Source organism: Harpia harpyja, chromosome Z, assembly GCF_026419915.1.
Source record: "Harpia harpyja isolate bHarHar1 chromosome Z, bHarHar1 primary haplotype, whole genome shotgun sequence".
NCBI lineage: Eukaryota > Metazoa > Chordata > Aves > Accipitriformes > Accipitridae > Harpia > Harpia harpyja.
Window position 1 is genome coordinate 60,247,533 of NC_068969.1, and position 19,413 is coordinate 60,266,945.

The 19,413-nt window shown below is 47.9% G+C and overlaps 1 protein-coding gene across 3 annotated transcripts in view; it reads left to right on the forward strand.

The window, feature by feature from the left end:
• The first annotated feature begins 4,269 nt into the window (after window positions 1-4,269).
• The window catches only part of SLC49A3 (solute carrier family 49 member 3), a 31,736-nt gene continuing 16,592 nt past the window's right edge, over window positions 4,270-19,413 (forward strand). For all 3 annotated transcript variants that reach the window (XM_052777121.1, XM_052777123.1, XM_052777122.1), the window contains exons 1-3: window positions 4,270-4,433; window positions 12,855-13,013; window positions 13,945-14,164. In XM_052777121.1, coding sequence (XP_052633081.1) covers window positions 4,305-4,433; window positions 12,855-13,013; window positions 13,945-14,164 — 508 coding nt within the window. In that variant the 5' untranslated portion in view covers window positions 4,270-4,304. The remainder of the gene's footprint in view (window positions 4,434-12,854; window positions 13,014-13,944; window positions 14,165-19,413) is intronic.

Sequence of the window (19,413 nt, forward strand, 5' to 3'; positions counted from 1 at the left end):
GTCTGGTTCAACAGTCTGCAAACATGCCAGTGGACTGACTTCTGCATTCCTGTTCCCTCTCCATACCTGCCAGTAATGTGGAATGTGTATGCAATCATCTCTTGCAGACTGGGAGATCTTTTGCACTGGTTTGTTCTGTGCATTTAACAGATGCTTTCCTTTTTTTTCCTTTCTTTTTTTTTTTTTTTTTTTTTTTTAATGTATGATCTTCTGTTCCATGAAGGGTCTTAGACTTGCATCATGACAGTCTTGGAAATGAAGATTTTACTGGTTTCTTCCAATTCACCTTCCAGTGTGCACTGTGAAAACAAACAGGGTGCTGACCTCCAGGTATGCAGAACGAGTCTTTGGAGGCCAGAGACCATACAATTACACACTTTAATTAGCATTAAAAGGTCCAGATTAACCAAAATCCAGGATTCCCTGGGGAATTCTTCTCATGCTTCTAATACCAGGCCAAGAGATAGAACAGCAGTGGATGGTGTACCGATTTCTGTAACAACAGCAGTTTTCACTATATTTTTGTAGAATTAAAATTAATCAAGGCTTGCTAATTTAAACATTAAAACATTACAAAATGCCAGAATAAAAATTGTTGGAGCAACCCTAATTCCACCTCCACCCCCATAAATGCACTCTGCATGTAATGAGCCTGCATGTTCTTTGATTACACTTTCAGGTACCATTTTAACCTGGGCTCCTTAGATAGTAAGGAATGCACAAAACTAGTACATCTGCCTATTTCCTTCCCCTTCCTTTTTTTTTTTTTTTTTTTTTTTTTTTAATGCTAGCAAGTTTTAATGGAACTTGACAGAGGGGCAGCCTTCTCACAACCAGCAAAGATCCTACAGTTTCACGGAAATCTCTGGCTGAAGAGAGAGAAGAACCTATTAGCTCCCCGGCATAGAAAACCTGCAGTGTCAGCAACAAGCAGATAATCCATGCAGCAGGGGGATATTAATAATGCCCCAACCATGATGAAAGGTTGCAACTTACTCAGTGCTAGGCAGCCCAAAGATGCACCCCTAAGGTATCTGGCTTCTTAGTTCTGCAGCTCAGGACATCTTGTTCCCTGCCTCTTTCAGTGCACAGCAGGGGAAGAAGCAGCCTTTCACTCTATCACTGTCTCCAGAAGTGACGAGGTCTCTGAAACTTCAACCAAGTGCAAGAACAGGCCATCTCAGTATTCAGGTAAAAAGGAGACATATCAGCAGACAAGCTTGGGTAAGTAGGGAATCAGTACAGCCTTCAGATAGAGTACAACCAATTAACGACGGCCCTCTGACGCAATCCAACCAGTACTTCACCCATCCAGTTGGGTACCCGTCCAGACCATAATGTTCAAACTGTTACCAAAATCCAGAATAAAACTCCTTAACACCAATGTGAAGTTAAGAAGCAGGCACTTCATTTATTGCAGCACTGGGGACATGGGGGTTCACTCCTCCAGAGGCATATCCAACTTAGTATCAAAATCCATCAGTTTTTATAGACTTTTTCTGTCAGGTCATTGTTACATCAGCTCTTTACATAAAAATGCATACTATGCTTGCTCTTAAATTTAACCTTTGTAATGATTGGTCCTTTGATTATATAACCTTATCAATATTCTTATTTAAAAACAATCATTGGTCAATTTCACTTAGCTCTACTGATTGGAATCTTCGATACTCAAATTGAGATGGGAAAGGTAAGGGGTTTCCAAGCAACATAACTGGTGTCCATGACAGTGTCCTTAGTTTCTTGAAACAAAACATACAAAAACCAGTAACTTCCTGGTGAGGTTTCTATGGTTAGCTATTTCAAACTTCAACAATATTAAGGTTCCTATAGTCACACATAACACAGTTCCTAAAGTTTCTATGGCTACATTTCAAACTTACCAATCCTATACATTATGCTTCACAATTTTACTTCTTAATCAAACCTAACTCTTCTATGTGATTAAATTTTGATTTCTTTATCAGAATATTTGCAACAAACCCATAATATTCAGACCATAATGTCAGGAAATATAATCCAAGAGAACTTGGTTCAAGGGACTGAAGTGAGACTGGACAACCTGCAGTTGCCTGGGCTGTCCTTTGAGGGCTTTTTCAATATAGGTGCAAAATTTCTCCAGTTGGCAGGGGTATTCATGGCCTCTCAAAGATGATCAAAAGTGGTCTTGCTGTGGCATCAGCCAGCTCTCTCAGCATCCTTGGACACAGCCCTTCTGGTTCTATGGACTTGTATGAATCAAGTTTTCTCCAGCAATCCCTTACTCACATACCAGTGGTCATCCTTCCCCTCCATGAATCCCAGGTCTTGAGGCCTGGGAGACCTTCCTGGTGAAGATTAAGTTAAAGAAGGCATTGAGTTCCTCAGGTTTGTTTGTGTCCACTCTCACTAAATCACCCAGTCTATTGAGTAACTGTCTGCCATTTTCCTTTTTCAGCCTTTTACCACTAATTTAGCAGTTGAAACTCTTCTTGTTACCCTTGACATGCAAGTTGAAACTCCAGCTGAGCTTTGGCTTTCCAGCCCCATTCCAGTTGAGGGAGACTAGAAGGCACAGTCTATCAGTTAGTAAAGCTTGCTCACTAACACAAACAAGTCATGCTTCTCTCTACCCTGCAACAACAGGCTTGACTTGTGGTTGAAACGGTTTCTTCTCCCTCCTTTCCTCTCTGGCCCCGCCCCACCCCACCCCCCCCCCAGCATGGAAAATTTCAGCTGAAATTGTTCATGAGAGAATACTTGCATGCAGGATAACCCTCCTTATCCATTCTCCCAAATATGTCCAAAGCATTTGAAAGTCCTCTCACAGTAAATGACCCCAGCCTCTGACTGAGAGGGTGTCGTGCTCTTAGCAGGTTAGTGGTGAAGAACAGCACAAGGGTTTCAAAGGGCTGAGCAAGAGGTGACGTGGTGGACGACAGTGCCTTGGACCCATTTCTGGAATCCGTTGGCCTGTCTGCTCAGCATTCCTGAGGCTGAGCAGTGCGGGTGTGTGCGTGTGACCTGATTCAAAGAAACTAACTCAATAGTTTGATTAACTATTAAGTAGGTATTCTTTATTGGCAGCGCTGGATGCACAGGGGATCGTTCCACCTATCGTGCACACCGTTGGGCCTAATTGTGCAGGTTAAGTACATGTTCTACCTACATATTCACTAGATTTCTGAGAAATGTTATACATATTCATTAGTTTTCTGGGAAACTATTAGCATATGCAAATGTCCTTTATGCAGGCGCATTGAAGGTCTCTGGTGGTCTTCAGGAGTCCTCTGGTGGTCTTCCATAGTCTTCCTCACTTGTCCGCTATTTGACCCTCCTCAGGTGATTCTGCGCAGTATGGTCCTTTACATGTTTTGATACCTCAGTGTTTGTTAGTGCTCCTGTTATCTAAGTTTTCATTAGTAGTTTAGAACCATATGGCTAGTTTAAGCTAAATTATCTACAAGGATGAGAACAAAGGCAGGAGTTGTTATCTTTTCCGGCCCTATCTATTCAAGCAAGGCCTCTACTTGTGCCTTCTTAACAAGAACATAAGTTCATCAAACATTTAATTATGTTTTGTGATCGCTCATGGTTCCTTCTTGCTCATCACTCCCAAGTGCCAGTCTCTGACAGGCTTAATCCTTGACAAACACCAGTCCTTGGTATGTAAAGTTACAGAGAGACAATCATTAAGCAATAAGCAGTTCGTTCTCTATATCAGACCAAATCTCAGGGTTGGGAGAAAGATGTCCGGGCACTATCAATGTCCAACCAACCCAAAGTCACGGGTCTTGTTTAGCAGTGGAGGAGGCTTTGGGTTGCACTCTTGGCTATTTCCCTTGATGAGTTTTTGAGAAGGAGGCAACAGTGTGTGTCTCTGCATCGGGGGAAGGCAATACTGCTGTCAGCAGCATGTATGTTGTTGCTGTTGTTGTTTTAACGACACACGGGGAAAGAGAGCAGTTTTCTCCCCCGAGCGCTTTAGCCGTCCCGTTTCGGAGCGCAGGGCTCTTCCCCTCTGCCAAGCGCGACAGGGCAAACGCGGCTCCGCGGGCACCGGCGGCCAGCCCCGGGCCGGGCCCGGCACCCTCGGAAAACGGCTGTCGCTCGGCTTGGCGCGGCTCCGCAGGGCGGGCCCGCACCGCTGCCCCACGCTGCGCGGCGCGGCGCGCCGGGCCGGGCAGGGCCAGAAGACGGGCGGTGGCTTGGCCGGGGCCGCCCCGGGGAGGCCGGCGAGCGCGGCGGGGCGGGGCGGGGCGGGGCGGGGCGGGGCGGGGCCGGGCACTGCCGCGCCGAGCCGAGCCGAGCCGCGCCGCGCCGCGATGGAGGGTTCCGAGGCGGCGAGACTGCTGGGGGAGCGCGGCCTGGGGCGGCTGGCCCAGTTCAAGACCTACCGGCGGCGGTGGTTCCTGCTCGCCGTCGTCAGCCTGCTGAACTGCTCCAACGCCATGGTGAGTGCGGCGCGGGGGCGGCGCCGGCCCGGCCGAGACCCGCCGGCCGCACGGCTTCCCCCGCCGCGGGGAGCCGCTCCCGCTGGGCGGCTGGCGGAGCCCCCGCAGCTGGGGGGGTTGGGGGGTGGTGGGGGGCGCGGGCCGCGTCGGCGGGGACGCTTCTCCGGAGGGGCGAGGGCGGCCCAGCGGCGGGGGGCGGGGGGGGCTGAGGGGCGGCCGCCGGCAGCGACGGGGGTGCCCGGGCAGCCGTGAGCCCAGGAGGAGGCGCAGAGCAGGCACGGCAAAGAGCCCTCTCTCCTGCCTACCTGTGCCGGAGCTCTGGAGAGCAACTCTGGCTGCAGCTGCGGCTGCTGCTGCTGCCGCCGCCGCCGCCGCCGAGGGAGGATGGGTGACAGGGCTCCCCGGAGCCAAACCCACCTCCTATCTCTCCCTCGAAGCAGCCAGGCAATCTTCAGGGCGTTGCCCCAGCGCCCAGTCTCAGATCCACCCCTCATCCTTGGAGCGCCGGGACTCGGCCGTACTCGCACAGCGCAGAGAAGCCTCAGCCTGGCCATGCCTTAGGGACCGAATAAGCGGCTTTTCCTTTTGAACTTTGTTTCTCTGGTTACGACTTCGGGCTGCACACAGGCCCCCTTCTGACCGGTGGACATGGAGGGGTGGTGATGGGGGAAGGGCAGGATGGGGCGGGAGGGTGTGTGTGATCTAGAAGAGCACAGCAAGAAGTACCACAGGCTCAAGCCAGACCGCAATGGAGGAAAATCTGTTCTGGAGCACAGCTGAAATTGCTGCAGAGTCCACTTCGTAAGCCACAGGAAGGAATAGAAAGTGTTCAGCGTCTGTGAGGGTCACATGTTTCAAACCTAAGAGTAAGAGAACAGTGTTGAAACTCCTTGGGTAGAGGAGCAGGAGTTAGCTCTGCCTTATTGCTGGCCTGTGACAGCAGATTTATCTGGTCAGAAAGAGGAGCAAGTAGGTTTCCTTTTGGGGTCTGTTGCACATACAGAACAGTATAGGAGTGATTCTGCATTAAATGTGCTGGTATGTGAACTTCTTATTGCCTACAGGTACTTTATTCTGAAAGGCCTGAAAAAAGTGGATGCCAGATCACACCCCACCTGTTGAACAGATTAAAACTAAGTTCAGTAATTACTGAGATAGACACATAAAGTTTCCCCTTACCAAGTCCTAGTATGAAAGATGGGAGGCCCAAATCTTTGCTCACCAAGTCATTGAGGACATTGTTGATAATTATCAGACTGATGTAGAGTTATTCATGTGCTTGAGGATTACCATGCTGTGAATGCAGGCAGCCTGGCAGCCAAGATGAGGCACTGCAAACTGCAAACATTTAAATGCTGTGAAGGAAGAGTAGGTATTCTGTGATGCAAGAGAGCTGGAGTAGAGAAATGGAAAAACATAGTGAGAATTTGGTTGTATATGGAAAACAAAAAAACAATGTGCCTTCTCAAGGGAAAATCAGTGTGTCCTTCAAGAGTGTAAAAAAGTATCCTGCAGAAAAGCAATGTGAAGCCCCACTGCTTGCCTTGCAGTTAAATTGGCACAGCAAAAGAACATTATGTAGCAAGAAAAAAACCACCCTGCTAGAAGTGGACAGTGACAGCATGGGTGAAGTAAGCTGTGCAAAACCTTTCTAGGATGTCTTGTCAGACTTTGACTTTGTTGAAACCTTAATGGTGAAACTGAAGAGTTACTTTAAAAGGTCCTTTCAATGCATCTGCAAGTATAACTGTGTTCGGAGTCATGTTGCTGAAAACTTTGTAGCCCTGAAAGATTGTACTGTTGTCTGCGTGCTTGGTCTCTTGCCAACTTCCTGACTGTCCACAGTATTATTTTCCCACAGTATGAACTTAAGCCAGAACTTCACCACTTCAAAACTGTCTGCTTAATAAATATCCTAGTGTGGAAATACTGTTTCTAAGCCACGGCAGAGGTCTGGAATGGCAAGTATGCTTACATATATAGTTGTAACCAAACATTTCCTGATGCTAAAATTTCTCCTAAATGTTCCTGACAAAAATCACATTAAAATGGATGGGGTGGTTGAAAAGCCATGAAATCAAAGTGGTTGGTTGCTGTTTAAAAATTCCAGATGGAAAGATTAAATTAGCAGTTCTGTGGTGTGAAAATTGCCTTGCAAGTTAAGATGTGTCCTCAGTTCCTGTGCAGATGTTGCATGCAGCACTTCATTCTATGTATTCCTTTGTCAGGCTGTCTGCAAAATGCATGAGGTGAGGACACATGACTTTTGAGTTGTCTGACTTAGAAAGAACAGATCACCTCACGTGCTGGACCAAGCTTCCAGGACAATGCCTTGTATTCTCCACTCTTACCTATGTACACGTACAGTTTTCTATTAGTGGTCTTCAGTGTTACTAAAAGTGGCAGACAGGAGACAATCCTGAGAGGGAGAGACTGTCAGTGTCAGCAGGACAAGGTAGAAGCAACTTAACTGCAGGAAAGCACACTTGGTCATGCAGCTAGGGCAGACTGAGAAAGGAGTATTTCTTAGTTCAGTCTGTTTTAAGATTGTGATTGTGCAAAGCCAGGCCAGACCATGTGGAGATGAAAGGGGCACTCTTCCCTACTTCCTCCTGCTCCACATCATTGTGTGAAATCCCTTCTTTAACCAGGGCACAGTGGGGTAAATATAAAGGAGGCTTTTACACCACCAACAAACAGCCCCTTACTTGAATCTCTGTTACTGACCTGAGTTTAAAAGCCTCTGTCTCTCCCTGCTGTACAAAGTAGGTACTATCTTACCAGGGATTAGTTCTCATTTCCTAAATACGGCTATTCTGGAAATTCCTAGCTGACAATGTAGTGTAAGAAACCCTTGCATTGTCTTAAGGTGGCCATAAGTAGGCATCAGTGTAATTCACTTGCTGCCTGAAGTCCTGGGCAGAGAGGCTGTTCTGACCACAGCTAAGCTTAGATGATTGATCCCCAGCTGTGTCTTGCAGCACTGTTGGTGTGGGGTGACATAACTATGCCTGCAGTTGCTCCCCAGATTTGTTTTGTCAAACTGATGCTGTGGTTTTGAGTGTGTGGGTTTCTTAATCTGAAGACTGCTGAGGCAGATATTTCCTTGCTCGTTGCCTCCCTCCTGTGAAGCTGAACAGGTGGGAACTTTGTGTTTTTTCACAGGAGGAACTTTTTCTTGCCTTAGTGCTGAGGACAGACAGGTGCACAGAATAATGAAACAGACCATTTCCTGCTCTGTTCTGTGCTTGTCAGCGTGAGCAAGCTGGGGAGGAGGAGGGGAGCAGAGGGTTGGAACTGGCTCACACTTGGCTGGGTGGTTCCTGACTCACCAGCCTGGAGGACTTCCACCACCTCTTAGTGTACTTGGGAGAGAAGGAGAGCTCTGTAAGTGGAGACTGGCGTGCTCCAGGGCAGGGTGCACGCGCTCCTCGCCCACACTTGTCTGCTCTAGCAGTGCCCCTGTAGATACGCATGCGCAGACTGCTGCTGCTGCCTGGCTCTTGTGTCCTGCTAGTCCTCCTGAGACCTGTAGAGGCTAAAAGTGACATCTAGGCAGGACTCTGACCTTTCTGAATATCATGCCTCTGTCCTTACTTCCTAGGCTGCTGTGTCAGCATGGGTGCCTTCAGTTGAGGCCGGGTGCTCTTTGCTTCCAGGCTGTGTGGCCCTTTTGACGTTGAAGATGAGGAGTCTGGTGTAAGAGCTTCATAGCCCAGTCCCAGGGGAGGAGAAGGGCAGCCTGCATGTCTCAGAAAGACATCCTACATCACCTTCAAAGCAGTGTCTGGCTGAATGGGAGAGAGCATGCTGGGACTGGCAGAGCTGCTGCAGGCAGTGGCTGCCTGGGGATTGGTGGGCTGTGCCTGTGCCTGTTACAAAGCAGAAGGTCCCATTTCATGGAATTCATCCCCCTTGGCTCCTCCTTTTTAAGCTGTACGTAAAAGGTGTTACAGGGGCATTGCTACACTGTGCACAGCTATACAGTATGCCAGACAGTGAAGAGCACTCCATATGGCAGCCTTTGCTAGCTGATACCACCACTGACATGGTGAAATGGCTTAACTTCCAGCCTGCCTGATTGTGTGTGCTTGCCATTCTGCAAATGATTTTGCTTTTCACTTTTAGAACCTTGATTTGTTGATGAGGAGGGTGGACATTGGTTAACAGCTTGCCTTTCATGAAAAAACACTTTTGGTACTGCTTCTGGCAGGGCTGCACCTGTTTATACATGTGATGCATGTATCATTACTGCTCTTTAAGCTCTGAAAATCCTGGGGCTGTGTTTATTTATGCTGCCTTCTGCAGCTCACACCTATTGCTTACCAAAGCGTAGAGTCTGTTTGGAGTCCTGCCTTCAGCCATCACCTTGCTACCATTGCAGACAGAGAATTGGCAGCTCACAGCCCACCCATAACCTCCTGCAGAACTGGAAAGGAAGGTGAATGTTGGGCTCCCTTGGAATGGGTGGAGGAAAACTGGGTCCTGCAGGTGAAACAGGTCCTGGAGAGTCTGTGTGGGAGTGAAAACAGTAAAGGCAATAGAGTAGAGGAACTGAACCTGGAGAAGACAGAGATAGAAGGGGAATGAGAGCAGTAGGAAAACTAGAGGGTTTGGGCTGATTCTGGGAGGAAGAGGGCTGGATCCATGTCTGAGAATCAGTTAAGGCTTTACAAGGGTATCAGAAAGAGCAACAAAGAAGCTTAGAAATGGGGGCAGGATGAGAAGAGCTGTAACCTGTTCTTGGTTACAGGAGTGCCCAAGCAGGCCTGCAATTAATGGGGAAGGGAGCGGGCAGTCTCTGGGAGGTGCAGGAGAAAAGAAAACAAAATATCAGCTGGAAGAAAGTTAAAGCAAAGGGAGGGAGAGCTGAAAGTGGAGCCAGTATGACTCCAACATCAGTACCAGCCAGATGGTTTGAGTTTCAGTGCACTTACTTTCCCTGGTGGTCCCACATGCTCCACTGTTAAAGGAGGTGTGGAGGGGGCTCTCCTGTAATTGAGGATATAAGTAGACTCTACGTGGAAAACATTTCTGTCCTTTTCTTCTAGTGATGGGGCATGGCTACTCAGTCAGCCAGCGGCATGCTGAAAGCAGTGGGAGCTGCAGCTGTACTCCAGTGCAAGCTACAACAGGCTCATGGGTCTTCAGGGGACCTTCTGTCCTCTTCATTAGTCGCTGTGCCCACTGTGTAGAGCACAAGTTTTTATACCGAAGAGTGTGTGCTGAGGTATGACTTCCTGCCCAGGCTAGCATGCACTGGAGCTTTTGCTGTCTCTAAACTCAGAAATCACAGTGAGATGAACATGCTTCTAAGACTTGAGCTGAGCTTAGGAGGGGAGAAGAGTGTGGGAACTACAGTTACTGAATTTGGAGAAGAAATGGTGTATGTTATTACAGTAGCTATTTCAACATCCTGCTAGATGCATATCTGAAGGGAGGGAAAAGTCCATCCCAAATGCTGAAGGATCAAATGTTGACAACATGAGTGACCATGGCCAATGATATTGGATTATACTACAGCAGGAGCTTTTGTCTGAGAACAAATAATGCAAAATCTGTGAGGTAATGCTGGGAAGTGAGTTTTGCCAAGTATTAGGGGTTGGGGCTCACAAACCCATTGTGGTTGGTGTTCAAAGGCAAGAGTTGCTGTGCTTGAGTGGCTCTGTGTGGGCCTCTGTGTAAATGACTTGACCTAACTATGCCATGGCCCAGGGAGTAGACTGCTGCTGACCTCCAACCTCATCCACTCCAACTTGTTAAGCAGCCCAGCTGTGTTCTGCTGTGGGGACTGCACAAGGTAGTTGTTGAGCCGTCAGGGTGTGGGACTGAGCTGGATGAGTTTGAAGCCTCAGAGACAAGGCATTCCTGATCTGTGGGGTACCAAGCTGGGAATTTTGTCAAAGTTTGCCAAAAGGTTTTCGTTAACTGTAGTCCTGACAGGGCTCAGAAGAGACGTAAGCCATAGTGGCTGAATGGAAACTGCTTGTCACCACTGCAAGCGAGGAAGAGTAGTTGACAAGGGGCTGGATTCTCTCCATTCTGCTGTTGTGACCATCCATTGGGCTGCCTTCAGAGGAGTGCATGTGGACATGGACATAGCAGTGCAGTGCATAACACAGACTCTCCTTGATGCCTTCTGCAGCTCACAGTGAGGCTCTAGCTCTGTGTAGTTACACAGCCAATGAAGGTGAGTGCAGCTTGACCGGACTACAAGGGCATATTTCCACAAAGTGAGGCTTGTGCAGGGACTGAACAAGTGTGTAGAAAACCCTGCAAGGACAGAGGTGTCTGTTTCTTCTTCCACTATCTGTCCCAGGAGCAACCAGCATTTGGGGGCTGGCATCCTATAACCACACACATTATCTCTCCTCCTGCATCTGTCACCATGATCTACAGTGGGGGGCTTTGATATGGGTTTTGGTGTGCTAAAGCTGAGTTAAGACAATGGCCCTTGGGGAGTGGAGGAGAAAGGAACCTCTCTCAGTCTCTCTTCTGCATCTTGAGAGGTTGCAGGGCTTAGACCTCACCAGGAAAAAACTGCATCATCCTCACCCTGTTCTGCCTCAGGGGCCATGTATTGGGGCAGTCCCTGCGTAAGTACCAGCCTTGGCAGTGCAGAGTTTCAGGACCAACTTGTAGGATAAGGGCGCTAGCTCCCAGCATAAGAGCTTGCTAACTACTGTGGATGAAGTCATCATAGCTGGGAAAACCAAAAGCAGAAGGTGGCATACTCACTTGTGTAGCATGGCAATTTCCTTGTGTTGGCAAAACTCCACAGTGCCATGTCTGTTGCAGGGGCATTTGGAGGCCACTTTGACCACAGCTACACCTTGAGCTCCATTGCCCAGTTCTTAATTTCTCTGTTAGAGCAACACATGGTAAACAACCCCTGCCTGAATGGAGGCAGAAACATACTTTTTCTCTCCAGACCCATAAAGAAACCCACTTCCCATTCTGAAGAACGCATGCAGGCTTGGACAGGCTGCAACCTCCCACCTTCTGTGCTCTCACACACATGTGCTAGAACTGGCTGATGCTAAGAGTCCTTGCTAGGACACTGGTAATACATTCAAAACTTCTGTTACTGCCATCTACTTATTGCATCCCTGCTAGATGAAAAGCTTAGCTAAACAATGCTTTTCATGTGGCTATTCTCACACAGTGACACTAAGAGAGAAGAAAAGCCTGTGTCCTCTTCTGCTTCCATTTAATGTGGTAGTTTTTATGGTCTGTAAGATGCAAGAAGTAAATCGGAACACTGGAAATAACATGCAGCAGCGTGTAGGGACACACTTTGCTCCAAGGTTACTCAGACCCCTTTCCCATTACACATCGATGCTGCAGCTGATGCTGTCTGCACGATGCAGGCTGTGAAGAGGAAGCTTGTGATGGCAGAGAGGGGTACCCGGAAAGACACAGTGGATGGAGTTCTTTTACAGGAAGGTATTGCTGAAGTTTTTGTTCACATTTCTGCAAACTTTATCATCTTGAGTATTTAGTACATCCACATTATTGAAACCTGTTCTCAGGTTAGGCCTGTCTTTTTGAAAAGCACCAGAGAGGGCATCTTCGCAAAGAATCCACAGAAACATCCTTAAGTTTAGGGTAGTACCCTCATTTCTTTCTTGAGGGCATGATCTCAGGAACTGATTTGAGGATCAAAGCAGGCCTCATCATTCCCAGAAGAAAACAGAAGCAGACAGCAACCTAATGAAATCAGTGCCTGAAACAAGGTTTAGGGAAATATTTTCAGATATGGCACTGGAAGGAAAAGATGGATAGTTATTAAAGAACCTCTTGTGTTTCCCTGTTATGTGTTCTGATGTATTGAATATGCAAATTTCTAGGGGCTTTTTTCCTAACTGTTGAGTGTGTGTAGGACAACATGGAATAATGTCTCTCTTGGCTGACACATAGCAAAGTTGTTCTTACAAGGCCACATCCAGGGGTTACTAATGCAATCATAAATACCAGGCTGAGTTTAAGAGGCTCTCAGTTGCAGAGAGAAGATGGCAGCCTCTCTTTTGTTTATGCTAACATAGAAGGATTGCTTGTGGTTTACATCAGGTAAGTGCATGCATCACAGGCCAACATGTTCACCCTGGGGATAGAAAAGGTACTGACCTCTGCTTTTGCCAGCTCCCAGCAGCAGCACTAGGGGATTGGGGATGAGGTAGTGAAATAGATGAGGTGCTCTGGCCCAAGATAATGATGGCATCAGTGGTAAAATAGTCCTAGCATGAGTAACTGTGGACATTGGGGGTTTGAATTTTTATTACCAGCCTTAACATCCTAATTTCAAGGAGAGACTGAGATAGTGAGCCCCTTCACAACTCAGTTGGACAGTTTGAGGGGATGCTGAATTTCTGTTCTGGTGGAGGTGCTCATGCTTACCCATCTTTGCTCTCTACACTGCAGCTGTGGCTGACGTTTGCTCCTGTGGCTGATAAGGCAGCTGCCTACTTCCACATTTCCCTGGAGATGGTCAACTGGCTCTCAATAGTGTACCTCCTCATCTCAATCCCGTTTGGTCTGGTGGCAACATGGGTTCTCGACAGCGTGGGGCTCAGATATACTGTGAGTTGAACTGTTCTGTGTCCCTGAGGGCATTTCACCTAGAGATAGTAGCAGCTGCACAAAGCACTGACATGCATCCTGTGAATGGGAGTCTTGCCAAATGCTGCAGAGGATGGGCACATTGAAAGCTCTGTCCATCCTAGTTCAGTAATAGCTGTCATATCATCACCTCTGTGCTGGGGAGCAGTGGGAAAATCAGGATAATGTTGCATCCCTACTTGTCTTGCTTCGGTTTTTATTGTCTTAGGCAACTGACAGGGACAGATGCTGTGAGCTAACTCTGTGACCCACTCTGCTGTGGATAGGGTTTGCTATGGAATAGCGTTAGCACAGCTATTTTCTTTGCAGGGTCAGTTTAAGGAGCAGTAGGGCAGGGTGCAAGCAAGGGACCCCTGTCAGCTTAGAGCTTGGTCTATGCTAAGCCAGCTTGGGTCCTCTACACAGTCTTCCCAGAAGCAAGAGTTTTGTGGAATGTGGCACTGAAACACGAGCATGCTAGTGGTACAGAAGAGCGTTTGCTGGTTCCGTATGCTGGATGACTCATTGCCATGATCTTTGGATTGTCACAGCAAAACATGGGTGATAGCACAAACTTGCAAACAGGGTGTAATTAGTGAACTTTGGATTTCTCATCAATTCCATGACAGTGTCTGCTGTCTTGCATAAGCTACATTGGGGCATAGTTGTCATGTGGGGCCAGGACAGCCAACTTGCTCCTTGAGGAGACAGGTAACTCACTGTTGGATCAGGAGCATCTTGCAGTGGCCCAAAGGGTGGGGGTGGTCTGCAGGCAACTTGCCATTCATTAGTGATTACTAACACCCAGTGGCTCCTGTAGTGCATCTGATACCCTGCTCATGCTACTCTTTCGCATTAAATTCTGCCCTTTGGGCTTTAGCACACAACCCCTGGCTGTTTCTGCTTGCTGCAGGTGATCCTGAGTGCGTGGCTGAACATGACGGGTAGTGTCATCCGGATATTCAGCGTCCTGAAGTTCCTGGGCTTGGATTCCCAGAGTTACTGGTACCTATTTACTGGGCAGTGCCTCTGTGCACTGGCACAGCCCCTTATCATCTTTTCACCGACAAAACTGGCAGCGCTATGGTTCCCAGACCACCAGAGAGCAACAGCAAATATGATCGCATCAATGTGTAAGTGACAGCTGCAAAGTAATATTGCTGCCACCCAGAACTTGCTAGCATTTGTTTGCCATTCAAAGGCAGCAGGCAGAGGAAACCCTCCGTACTACAGCCATTTGGCCCTGCAAATACAGCTGTGCCCAAGAGTCTCATAGCCATGTGCAATAAAACAGTGCCTTCAAGGCCCCACAAGACAGGCAGGCATTTCCATACTGGGGAGCAAGAAGTGGGCCTTAGCCACATCCAGGTGCAAAGTTCAAAGTAAGCCACCCAGGATCCCAACCTTCTTCCTCTCTGCCATGACAAGGTGATCATCTTTGTCTACATATCATAGAGGTTGGGGATAGCCCTCAGTGTTACTAAATCTAAAGTCTGTAGTGGCCTCAGTTCTGCAGATTGTTAGGAAGGTGTTCAAATTGCTTGTGGTGCCAGTGGTCACAGTTGCCAAATTCTGTAACTGGATAGAGGTGAGGCTGCTGCAGCAATTTTGTCCACCAGTTCGTCCAGTAGCAAGGCTGAGCATGTATTCCCCATTGATATGTATGCACATACAGATAAAATATACTCAGCTGGCCACACAAACATGTTGGGGATGCTAAATGCAGCAGGACTACCCACGCAGAAACGACATCTGCCTTGCAAAGTGCCTGGAAGCTGGGAAACTGGAGGGGAGGCGCCAGATACACTTGCTCTAATCTTATTCCTCTCTTGGCCCCTTTGGGCCCTGCTAGAGACAGGATACTGAACTTCACAGGCATGTTTCCTCCCTCCATGTGACATTTTTCCCCAGCATCCCAAAGAAATCTCTCCTTTCTCCAAGGACTTGACAGGTGCCCCAGAAACTGGGCTGGGTCACTGGCTCCAGCTGGGAAATCTCACAGTACCTACATGTGCAGGGGAGCCCCACTTGCCCTTCCCTCAAAACAGCCAACAGCTGCCTTCCCTCCTCACTGCCTTGGAGTTGTGGGGAAGGGGTAGGCATGGGGAAAAGGGCAGTATAGGAGCACCCCTGTACAGCTTTCCCAATGGTGTTGCAAACCCAGAGCATGGGCACTGTTGGTTTGTAAGAGTGGATTTATGGTGTCAGAACAAATAAATTATTTTTGCACTGCCTTCCCTACAATAGAGTGGACCTGATGGCTCACCTTGTTTCCCAGGGCTGAGACAGACCTTCACCTTCCACTGTTGTCAGTGTGGTGCAATACAAGTACTACCAAGGACCACTGGGCACTCGGTCCTTCGCTGCCCTGAAGGACCCCGGCCTGCAGACAACTTGCTCTTTTTAAGTGAGAGAAAAGCCAGACCAGCCAAAGAGCATTTCTTTCACATAGTGTCCTCAGTCCTTACAGGACCAAATGGATCTAACTATGGGAAAGAATAAAACTGAAGAGCAAGGAACAGTGGAAACCCAAGACCTGAAGCTGTTCAATCTGTGACATGGTGAGGTATCAGTGTGAGGACTGAATGGGCTGTGATTATTATCTGCTGCAACATAGGGATATTGCTGTGTAGAGGGCTTCCATTAATAATGCTTGGTAATACCCATTACTGTCTGCTGTACAAAATCAGGATTTCATTTCAAGAAAGTTTAAATATTGCCTAGAAGGAGCATCTGCCACAGCCCCAGTCATTTACTCCAGTGGTTAATTACCTTACTGACAAACATCTACATGTTACTTCTCGTCCGATGCTCCTCCTCCCCCAGCTATTCAGTCTTGTTGCACCTGTTTGTCAGGTAGTTACAGACAGTCACCTCTTCTCTCCTTTGTCTAGAAATACTGAACGGCTCCAACCCAACCACTTTACAGGCATGTTTCCCTTTGCCTTTTCCCAGTGTCTGCCTGTTGCTCACATGAGCTTTTTCTCTCAGCTTGCTCCAGTTTATCAATACCCATTTCCTGTGTTAATGTGACAGCAGCACTCAGCATTGCAGTACGGTCGGTATCAGTGCTGCACACAGAAACTGGCCCTACAGCCTCCTGTCAGTATCCCCGCAGGTCCTGTTAGTACCGCTGGGTAGGCTTCCCTGTGCTTGTGTGCAGACAAAAATGGACCCTGCATCCAGGAGCCTCCTGAGCAGCTGAAATCACTATGACTCAGCTGTGCTTTTGAGTATTTATCATATCTTGGTCTTCCCCATCACTTGTAGACTTACAGAGAAGCAGTGCAGGGCCAGGAACTGATCCCCTGTGAAGACCATGATAAATTCTCCTGTGTCAGGAGAAGAAAGACTTGTCTGAGTCCACTGAAGTGGCCTCTGCTTTGTCCATGGGATTCTTCATTTACTATGGTCTGTCAGCATGTAATTTTCTGCCCACTGCAGAGTTTTAGTTCTTTGGCATCACTGTCCACAAAACACACAGCCCCATTGCAGAGTACTGCAAGCTAATCCACCAGGACCCCTAGACCATAATGTACGGTTGATTAACTCAGTGATCTCCTTTCTATTCTTAGTCTAGGCTCATATCATTTCTCCTCCCAGGAAGAGTAGGTGGCTGAAACCCTATAATTACTCAGATAATCTCACTTAGTCGTTTCAAATTTAGCCTAATGCTCACATTTCCACCCCTTACCCATACCTTCTGGAACTGCTTCAGTGTGGGGATTGTTCATGGAAATACCTGACAGTAGTTTTCAGGCAGTCCACTACAATGCCCAGATGCATTTTACCCCAATGGAGAAGCTTAATCCATCTCCTTGGAAGCTATTGTTTAACTGTGTCCATGTACTTAGAAGCAGGTAATGTTTCACCAGGATCATAAGCTAGTACTTTCCCAAGTACAAAGCAGAAATGTTGTGGTTCTCATGTCCTATAGCACTACTAATGATGCCTCAGCAGAACTGTAGAACAGACAAGGTTGGAAAGCACCTCTTGGGATAGTCTCGTCCAGCCCCATGTGCAAGCAGATTTGGCTAGAGCAGGTTGCCCAGGGTCATGTTTAGTCAGGTTTTGACTGTCTCCAAGGATGGAGATGTTGCAACTTATCTGAGTGGCTTGTTTCAGTCTTCAACCACTGTCACAGTAAAAAAGTTTATATTATGAGAGAGTTTCCTGTGTTACAGTTTGTGCCCATTGCCTCTTATCCTGCCACTGGGCACCACTGAGAAAAGCCTGGTTCTCTCTTCTTTACAATCTCTGATCAAGGTTCTTTTCTCCAGGCTGAACAGTCCCAGCTCTCCCAGCCTCTTCACATATGAGAGATGCTCTTGTCCCTTAATCATGTCCTTGGCCTTTGACTGGGCTTGCTCCATTAACTATTTCTCTTTCTTGTATTGAGGAGCCCAGCACCGGACTCAGCACTCCAGATATTTCTCACCAGGGCTGACAAAAGGGGAAGGATCACTGCCTTCCACCTGCTGACAATGTTCTTCCTAATGCAGCCCAGCTGTTAGACACCTTTCTGCAAGGGTGCATTGCTGGCTCATGATCAACTTGCAGTCCACCAGGACCCCATGTCCTTCCTGCAAAACTACTTTCCAGCAACTTCTCCAGGCTGATCAATCCCAGCTTACTCAGTCTCTCCTCACATGACAGAAGCTCCAGTCCTTTAATCATCTTTTTGGCCCTTTGCTGGACCAGTAAGTCCATGTCTCCCTTGTACTGGGGAGGCCAAAACTGGACACAGTACTCCAGATGTGGCCTCACTAGTGCTGAGTAGAGGGGAAGGATCACCTCCTGCTGATAACACTGCCTAATGCAGCCCAGGATGCCGGTGGCCTTCTTTATCGTGAGGTTGTGTGGCTGGCTCATGGTCAAGTTGGTGTCCATCAGGACCCCTACCCCCCACAGCAGGTCCTTCTCTGCAGAGCTGCTTTCCAGTTGGTCAGCCCCAGTGTGTACTGGTAGATGGGGTTATTCCTCTGCAGGTGCAGGACTTTACATTTCCTCTTGTTGAACTTCACAAGGTTCCCCTCTGCCCATTTCTCTAGCCTGTTGAGGTTCCTCTGAATGGCAGCATACCCATCTTTTCTATCAGCCACTCCTCCCAGTGTCACATCATCTGCAAACTAGCTGTGGGTGCACTCTGCCCTATTGTCCAGGTTTTTTGTTAAGGTTAAACTGTATTGGCCCCAGTATCAACCCCTGGAGTGCACCACTAGTGACTGGCCTCCAGCTGGACTTCTGTCGTGGTTTAACCCCAGCCAGCAACTAAACACCATGCAGCTGCTCACTCACTCCCCCCCACCCAGTGGGATGGGGGAGAAAATCAGGAAAAGAAGCAAAACCCGTGGGTTGAGATAAGAACGGTTTAATAGAACAGAAAAAGAAGAAACTAATAATGATAATGATAACACTAATAAAATGACAACAGAAATAATGAAAGGATTGGAATGTACAAATGATGCGCAGTGCAATTGCTCACCACCCGCCGACCGACACCCCGCCAGTCCCCGAGCGGCGAATCCCCGCCCCCACTTCCCCGTTCCTATACTAGATGGGACGTCACATGGTATGGAATACACCGTTGGCCAGTTTGGGTCAGGTGCCCTGGCTGTGTCCTGTGCCAACTTCTTGTGCCCCTCCAGCTTTCTCACTGGCTGGGCATGAGAAGCTGAAAAATCCTTGACATTAGTCTAAACACTACTGAGCAACAACTGAAAACATCAGTGTTATCAACATTCTTCACATACTGAACTCAAAACACAGCACTGTACCAGCTACTAGGAAGACAGTTAACTCTATCCCAGCTGAAACCAGGACAACTTCATGCCAGTAATGATAATCCTCTGGGCCCAGCTGTCCAGTTGACTTTCAATTCATCTCACTGTCCACTTACCTAGCCAGTACTTTTTCAGCTTGCCTGTGAGGATGTTATGGGATACAGTGTCAACAGCCTTAGTAAAGTTGAGATAAAAATATCCACTACTCTCCTCTCATCCACCCAGCCAGTCATCTCATTGTACAAAGCTTGTTAGGTTGGTTAAGCATTTCTCCTTTGCTGGCTAATGGAAATGGATTAGTTGTTCCATGACCTTCCCAGGGATCAAAGTGAGACTGAAAGGCCAGGAGTTTCCTGGATTCTTCTTCTTGCCCTTCTTGAAGATGGGAGTGACATTCACTCTCTTCCAGTCCTTAGGAGCATCTTGGAATTGCCATGGCCTTTTAAAGATAACCAAGAATGACCTTGCAATGAAAAAAAGCTTGCTCCTTCAGCACTCATTGGTGCATCCCATCAGTACCATGGGCTTCCTAGTCCTCCTCCACTAAGGGTAAATCTTCCTTGCTCCAGACTTCACCTCTGGTCTCAGGGTTGAAGGCT